Source organism: Entelurus aequoreus, linkage group LG23 (genome assembly GCF_033978785.1).
Source record: "Entelurus aequoreus isolate RoL-2023_Sb linkage group LG23, RoL_Eaeq_v1.1, whole genome shotgun sequence".
Classification (NCBI taxonomy): Eukaryota; Metazoa; Chordata; class Actinopteri; order Syngnathiformes; family Syngnathidae; genus Entelurus; species Entelurus aequoreus.
In genome coordinates this window covers 20,254,285-20,262,558 of record NC_084753.1, presented here as the reverse complement: position 1 = coordinate 20,262,558, position 8,274 = coordinate 20,254,285, and the positions used below count along the sequence as shown (strand labels likewise).

The window sequence follows — 8,274 nt, the reverse complement described above, 5'->3', positions numbered from 1 at the left end:
TGTGTAATATTGAGCTGATTATACGTAATATTAGTGCTGTCAAATGATACTTCAAAAAAATAATTAGATGCATCACACTTGGATTTCGATTAATCATGATTAATCACAGGTTATTTACCCTATTCATGATTTAAATTAATTTTTAAAAAAGTGGCCTTCTGGAGGCAACCATTACTGTGATGTGGCCTCAATGAAAACAAGTCTGAGTCTGGGAGGTAATGATTATCCAGCATCATGCAGCTAGGCTGCAAAAGGGTTTACACATGCAATAAAACAATCTTAGTGAGTGTAATCAAATGATGAATGTGACTAAAATATATAGATATTTATATTTTTTAAAAAGACAATAGATAGTACAGTTTTTGTCAATTTATTGTTTCCAATACTTTAGTGGTAAGAAACAAGCAGCCACAATACATATCAACGGGTTTACTTTCCCACGAAACAATAATTCACAACACAGAGTCACTGACAATGCACAGTGCCTTCTAAACAACAACAAAATGAACACCCATCGTAAAAATAAAAAAAACAGCACCAGTTGTGAACCTGTGGCAATCCATCCCGCTTGGTTCTCTTCGTGCATGGCGTTCGTGTGCGGTACGGGTGACTCACATTGGCACGTTTATTCTTTTTCACTAAAAGAAAGCATCCTAAATGCACAGTACATAAACACAAGGAAGTGGTCATGTAGAAATATAATAAAGGAATGACAATGAGGTGGGAGGATCTGTGCTTGTTTTCGCATGTGTAGCTCAATCTTTCTGCCCTGCTGAGACTCGTTTAGTGATGCTAACCACCAGATTTTGTCAGATCGCCACCTTCGTTTGCTTCGAGTCAACATTTCTCACGACTCTAATAGAGCTGTTTGCCAAAATGCCTTTTTTTAAGGCCACTACGCTCAAGCCTAACAAGTCCAAGCTGACACGGGTGTATCGATAAAGGTTGTAATAACCTTTCATCTGTGAGCTATCATGTTTGTCACATCTCGCATATGTGTGTGTAACTAATGCCAGCTCGTGCGACTGTGCGGCACCACATGTGTAATCCTTACTTCCCCAGGACAACAAGCTGACGGCTCAAGCTTTTGGCTTATTTCCCTCGACCCAGTGCAAAGGGGGCGGAGTCAGACAGGTTACAAATCTCCATTTCGATACACATGTTATGTAAACATCTGTGTGATGTCATAGCTACATAAATATTGCAGAATGCCACATCTATGCGATCTGTTGAGTGTTATCTTGATGATAGACGGCATCCTGTGTGAGACAACACGGTGTGATAAGCAATTGGATGTCATCACCACACGGCACAGATCCATCCATGGAAAACAAAAACACAATTTTGTGTGTGTGTGCGTCTACAGATGTGTGACAGGAGCTGTTTCACAGAATGCAGTTCTACTATTTTTAGATATTTAAGTCGACATCTTTTCACTTCAACCCGTTAAAAACTGTACTGTTTTTTTTAGTGTTCAGTTTTAGTTTCTTTCATCTAGCAGCTTAACAACAAGTAGTCAGTTCATGATTAGCTTGATTTTGGATTTGAGTTCATACATTAATGCCTATTTGATCACATCAGTCACTCCACCTACAAGTGAAGTCTTTGCCAATCAGTTTTCCCTTTTAGCATTAAACAGTTGTTTTTTAAAAATCAGTGCAGTTTTCTCGGTTGTTCAGAAAAATATACAAAACAAGGAGGCCTGGGCGGTTTCTTGGACTTCTCTCCAGACCACAGATTACCAGATTCCGCTAGAGCGGCCGCCGGGAGGGGCCAGGATCCTAGCAGAGGACCTCTTGGGGATATGGTCGTCAACCTGAGAGCCTGTGAAGAATACACACAATGCAGTTAAGCTCTGTTTTCACTTACAGTTGCAAAGTGTACTGCAGATACTGTTTTTATAGTATCCCAACTTCACATCCATCCTAAATAGCCTAAATGGTAGACAGAGAGCCTGATCTACTAAAGGTTTGCATGTAATAAAACACATGCAAACTTGATAGCACTTGTGCGCAGAGGATTGTGTCTCTTAAGTGAGCGAAATAAGGAGAGCAATCCATTTAGTGCAGGGGTCTCCAAATGACAAGCCGCATGCAGGATGCAATCTATCTTGTCCAGCCGCTCAGGCAAATCATGTTGTTGCTGTACAGATTTACTTATGAAACAGAAGTATGGGATACTTATCTTGTTGCCTTATTTGTATTTGACTTTATTAAATGTTTGGATGTATTTAGTGTTTGGCACAGCCGGACCATAGCAGGAGGGGATAGAAAGCAGAAAAAAAACAAAGACAGAGGGGGAAATTGTGGGGACTTTGATTGATTGACTCTGAGTAGAAATGTATATATATATATATATATGTATGTATACACATATATATGTATACATATATATACCGTAATTTCCGGACTATAAGCAGCTACTTTTTCCCCTCGTTCTGGTCCCTGCGGCTTATACAAGGGTGCGGCTTATTTACGGCCTGTTCTTCTCCGACACCGACGAAGAGGATTTCGGTGGTTTTAGTACGCAGGAGGAAGACGATGACACAATGATTAAAGACTGACTTTTCATATACCGGTAGGCTGGTTATTTTGATAACGTACAGGCGAGCACATTGTATTACTTTGCACCGTTGTATTATTTGTACTCTGCACGAATGCTGTTCGCCATGTCAAAGATGTGAAAGTTTGATTGAATGATTGAAAGATTTATTGTTAATAAATGGGACGCTTTGCGTTTCCAAACAGTCATCTCTGTCCCGACAATCCCCTCCGTGGTAGCAGGAACCCCTATATACTACGGTAATTACACATCAAAACCCTGCGGCTTATAGTCGGGTGCGGCTTATATATGGAGCAATCTGTATTTTCCCCTAAATTTAGCTGGTGCGGCTTATAGTCAGGTGCGGCTTATAGTCCGGAAATTACGGTACATATATACATACATATATGAATATGCATAATAAATACTGATTATTAGAACGGCCACATTACTGGGAGGAGAAAAAGAAAATATAAATATTTTGCACACGCTGTGTGATTAATCAAGACTAAAACTGTTCTGCGTTCGCTGTTTTGCATCTGTATTTAATATGTCTAGAAAGGATGTGCAAACTGGCAGTTGCACAGAAATGGCTGAGAGAAAGGAGGCGCTTGCGCTACAGCTCCGTCCAACGTATGCTTGTCAACATACTGTATATGGACTAACACAAATAAAAATATTAGACATCAGCGATATCATGTAATAATTTTAGAGCTGCTGGATGACTTGAGGGGCTTATTAAAACACATTCAATTGATGCATTTTAATGTTTGCTGGCAATTTTTTAATGGCGTTTCTTTTATCATATATGTAAAGAAAAACTATTGTAATATGCATTTTCTTGCACCTGAAGATTCCATCGCATGCTCGCAGTTAGTGCCAGCGACTTCTATTTGTGAACCTTCAAAATAGTGGGTTCTGTTGTGGATGCACTGCAGGACTAAAGTATTTATTATGAAATGCCTAGAAAAAGTGGCACAGGTCTCCTGCATGTTTCAAAACATGAGTGTCTTAATGGTGAAAGATGCTTAGTGTCCTCATTTAAATAGGGTGGTTTGCACCAGTTATCAATCACACGTACAGTCTTAGTAGACCACACGCAAGACGCCCACTAATAGTTCTTGTAATTTCATAGTTTACATGGCACTACTCGATCAGTACCGGAAGACTTGACCAGTCCACGCATGCACAAAGACTACATCATTTCCATCAGTTTGATTTACAGCAGTTATTTCCGTGAACGTCGTCACTGTAACTATGGTTTTCTTTTGTGTAATATTTATTTGATTAACAGTGTCATATAAAAGATTACATACAAAACATAACACATGCTACTTATGAATACAATATTTATTTTGAAACCTTACAGATCCGCACAGAAACCTGAAAGACGTGCTCAGCACCCTTAAATGGCAATTTTAAAAACATTGTTTTTACTACTTTATTTACAACCAATACATAAATTCACAATACTAATAATTTTAAAAGTATATTTTTTGTCAGGCCACAGACATAGCTTTAAGTTATAGGAAGGAAGTAATCAACATTTAAAAAAATTAATTACAGGATGGGAGTTAGTGGGGCCCCCATGCATCATACATTGCAATGACAGAAGAGTAAAAGTAGTTGAAAATGTAATAATATAATATTTCCTGATTTTTTTAATCTACACCTTGTTGATGTTTATATTGTTGTCCCCTTTCACTCCTAGTTAAGCTATTTTTTTTATAAAACAATAATACAACTTTCAAATATCACAGAACATGATGTCACAGAAGCTCCGTCGTGAAATATTGCATTTTCAGGAAGTGACGGAATCTTGGCGCATGCGTGAACCGATCGTGTCTTCCGGTGCTGATCGAGTAGTGACATTGTACACACTTTGTTGTCAGGGTTGCCCCTGACAGTTTGGTTGCGTTTGTCTTAGTTTCCTGTCAGTGCTTTTATTTTGTCTTCATTTCCTGATTGTCTCTCTGAGTGCTTTGTCCCCTCAGCTGTGGCTGATTGGCACCGGGCCACACCTGGTGCCAATCAACCAGCTGCTATTTATACCTGCCCTGCCCTCCAGTCACTGGTGGATTATTGTAGTGTCTACCTGAATGTCACTTCTACCTGTCACTATTTGTCGTTGTAGCTCTGTCTACTTTTGTCCACTCTGCTCAAGTCATAGTTCCTTCGTGTCACAGTAAGTGTTTTTGTTTCTTGTCGACAGTTAGCCTTTGTGCTATTTTAGTTCATAGCCTAGTTTGTTCTCCGCCTTGTGCGCGTCTTTTGTTTGTACCCTTGTTTGTTTTTGGTTATAGAGTTTAATTAAATCATGTTTTCTCGCACAATGCCTGCCGCCTTCTCTGCATCTTGGGGTTCGTCACCAACAAACTCTGACAGTTTGTTGGTGACGTCAGATGCAGAGAAGGCGGCAGGCATTGTGCGAGAAAACATGATTTAATTAAACTCTATAACCAAAAACAAACAAAAGGGTACAAACTAGTGATGGGTCCGACAACACCGATGCATCGGCGCATGCGTCGAGCTCATAGAGCGATACCCTGTGTCGGTGCGCGTATCGCTTTTAGAAAGTCATGTGACCGAACACCAGCTGTTTTGGTCACGTGACCGCTCATGAGCTGTTCCGGTCACGTGACTGATACGCAAACTGTATCGCACTGACGCCTGCGCGCCAAACTGTGTTTATTAGGAAGCGGCGCAATGCGTGTTGTTGACGAACACCGTTAGGGCCGCTTGTTGTCACTGTCACTCAAAGTTGCATTTCAAAATTACACAGAATAAATGTGTTTATTTTGTTAAGAATTCAGATGGGTTTGATTTGGTGCGCGGCATATATTGGCTGTGCGGCGCACAGTGTGCGCGGAGGACGCTTGAGCACTGCGCAATTGCGCAGGCGCGCACCTTAGAGGGAACGTTGCTCACAGGGCACAGAGGAGGCGTCAGTGCGATACAGTTCGCGTATCGGTCACGTGACCAAAGCAGCTCATGATCGGTCACGTGACTTTCTAAAAGCGGTACACGCACCAACACAGGGTTTCGCTCTATGAGCTCGACGCATGCGCCGATGCATCTGTGTTGCAGGACCCATCACTACTGTTACTAGAGAAGGTACAGGAATGACGGCGTGGCGAAGTTGGTAGAGTGGTCGTGCCAGCAATCGGAGGGTTGCTGGTTACTGGGGTTCAATCCCCACCTTCTACCATCCTAGTCACGATACATGTTCACATTATTTATTGACTGTATCTAAAAAAGATAAAAATATATTTTTATTTAAATGAAGATATGAAATAATCCTAAATGAAATACAATGACTTGGTTTATATTATTGTATATACTAGGTCATAAAATCAGTTTCAGTTGAGTCGGTCCATAGGTTGCCTGTAGGGATTTTTAATGTCCAGCAGATGTCAGTATTTAGTGACACAGTATCGACACAGTATCAATACAGTTTTGCAATGTGTCGAAACGCTTCATGAGGCCTCATCAACCCATCACTAGTACAAACAAAAGGCGCGCACAAGGCGGAGAACAAACTAGGCTAACTGTCGACAAGAAACAAAAACACTTACTGTGACACGAAGGAACTATGACTTGAGCGGAGTGGACAAAAGTAGACAGAGCTCAAACGACAAATAGTGACAGGTAGAAGTGACATTCAGGTAGACACTACAATAATCCACCAGTGACTGGAGGGCAGGGCAGGGCAGGTATAAATAGCAGCTGGTTGATTGTCACCAGGTGTGGCCCGGTGCCAATCAGCCACAGCTGAGGGGACAAAGCACTCAGAGAGACAATCAGGTAATGAAGACAAAATAAAAGCACTGACAGGAAACTAAGACAAACGCAACCAAACTGTCAGGGGCAACCCTGACATTTGTAGTGTGTGGTATTTTAGTCCCAGAGTGTTCGTTACTTCCATGCTGGGATGGATTGGGAAGAAAGTTAGTTTTGTAACAAGAAATGCATGGTTGTGATGTTGAAAACCGCAATCTATCCCATCCGGAATGTTTTGAAGGCATTTCAATGTATCTAAATTATGTAGACAGACCACCATAATTGTATGTGCAGTACTTGGTTTGAGACGAATAGAATAGTAATGTCTCATTGTCTTTTGTTGTAGTGACACTGCTCACTGGTATTTTCTCACTATACCTGTAGCTCTCCCACTTACACACTTTGTTTTGAACACATTTTGGACACACTGTTATAATCCCCTAAGAGAAAGCACTGTATGGATTGGTGGTAACAATGTTATTTTAACATACCCGAGAGGCTAAAGGAAGACTCATGGAGGTCTCGGACGCCTTGTTGCACCCTAATAACACCTTTGTTGGTTCCGTCTCCGTCAGTGGGGCTCAAACCAAGCTCCTTCTTCATCGCGTTGGTGACCTTAACCACATCACCAGAGTAGGGATCCCTGTCCACGCCTTTGTAAGCCTGAGCCTGTGCATGGAGCCATGCAGGTCTAATAATCAGACTTTAAAAATGAGAACTAAATCACAAGGATGAGAAGTGTGCTCACCTTCTCCCTCTGCACCATCTTCTTGTAGAGGAAATCAGGGAAGGTACGCTGTGGGTAGAATTTCCCGGAGCCCTCGGCGCACATGAACGTGGCGTTCTCGCACACCAGGCGTCCTCGGCTGATGGTCACCAGGGGGACGCCGTGGCAGCGCAGCCCCTCGTACAGGTTGAAGTCTCCGCCTTGCACCTGAGTGCTGACAGAGATGGTCCTGCGCAGAGAAGACATCATTTATGACACAAAGGCAGGATGCAAACCTCCAAAAGCGACTCACCTTGTCGCATCTGGATCCCACACCACCACGTCAGCATCTGCTCCAGGGATGATGCGACCTTTGCGCGGGTACAAGTTGTAGATCTTGGCAGCATTAGAGCTGGTCACGGCCACAAAACGATTCTCATCCATCTTTCCTGTAACCTACAGGGGGACATTAGCTCATTTTTGACTAGGTAGGACAGGGGACTGCCATGTGCAGACTGGGGTCCATTTTTGACACACAGCTCATGTTTTGTTGGTTCTTTAGATATTACACTTAGGCCCTGATCTACTAAGATCCCAAATAATACGATTAATAGCGTGTGCTAACACTAAAATTGTGTGTACTATTATCGGGTGTGTTGTGGGTTACCTACTAAAACTGTGTGTACAATTAATAACAAATGGTGCAGAACGCCCTATTTAAATGAGGTTTTTGCCCATGGAACCACTCATTTACTGCACACCCATGTTGTGGAAAATGTAGCGCACACATATAATTATTTTCTGGGCTACTGGGAAGCGCAATCTAGATAACATAACTCATTTTGAGCATGCAGAAGGTGCGCTGTGGGTGTTGTGATGGTGTGTCTCGAATGATCCAGTGGCAAGAAAATGCCTGTTGCAAGACATTTTTTCATTGGACATATACTACCGGTATTAGTAAGGACTATCAAATGATACATTTTTTAAATCAGATTACCGTATTTTTCGGACTATAAATCGCAGTTTTTTTCATAGTTTGGCCGGGGGTGCGACTTATACTCAGGAGCGACTTATGTGTCAAATTATCAACACATTACCGTAAAATATCAAATCATATTATTTAGCTCATTCACGTAAGAGACTACACATATAAGATTTCATCGGATTTAGCGATTAGGAGTGACAGATTGTTTGGTAAACGTATAGCATGTTCTATATGTTATAGTTATTTGAATGACTCTTACCAT

The 8,274-nt window shown here is 41.6% G+C and overlaps 1 protein-coding gene across 2 annotated transcripts in view; it reads right to left on the bottom strand.

The window, feature by feature from the left end:
* Window positions 1-356: 356 nt before the first annotated feature.
* Window positions 357-8,274, bottom strand: part of LOC133641102 (dihydropyrimidinase-related protein 5-like) — a 37,018-nt gene continuing 29,100 nt past the window's right edge. For both annotated transcript variants that reach the window (XM_062034966.1, XM_062034967.1), the window contains 4 exons: window positions 7,341-7,483; window positions 7,070-7,277; window positions 6,813-6,990; window positions 357-1,824 (listed from right to left, as the gene is read on the bottom strand). In XM_062034966.1, coding sequence (XP_061890950.1) covers window positions 1,739-1,824; window positions 6,813-6,990; window positions 7,070-7,277; window positions 7,341-7,483 — 615 coding nt within the window. In that variant the 3' untranslated portion in view covers window positions 357-1,738. The remainder of the gene's footprint in view (window positions 1,825-6,812; window positions 6,991-7,069; window positions 7,278-7,340; window positions 7,484-8,274) is intronic.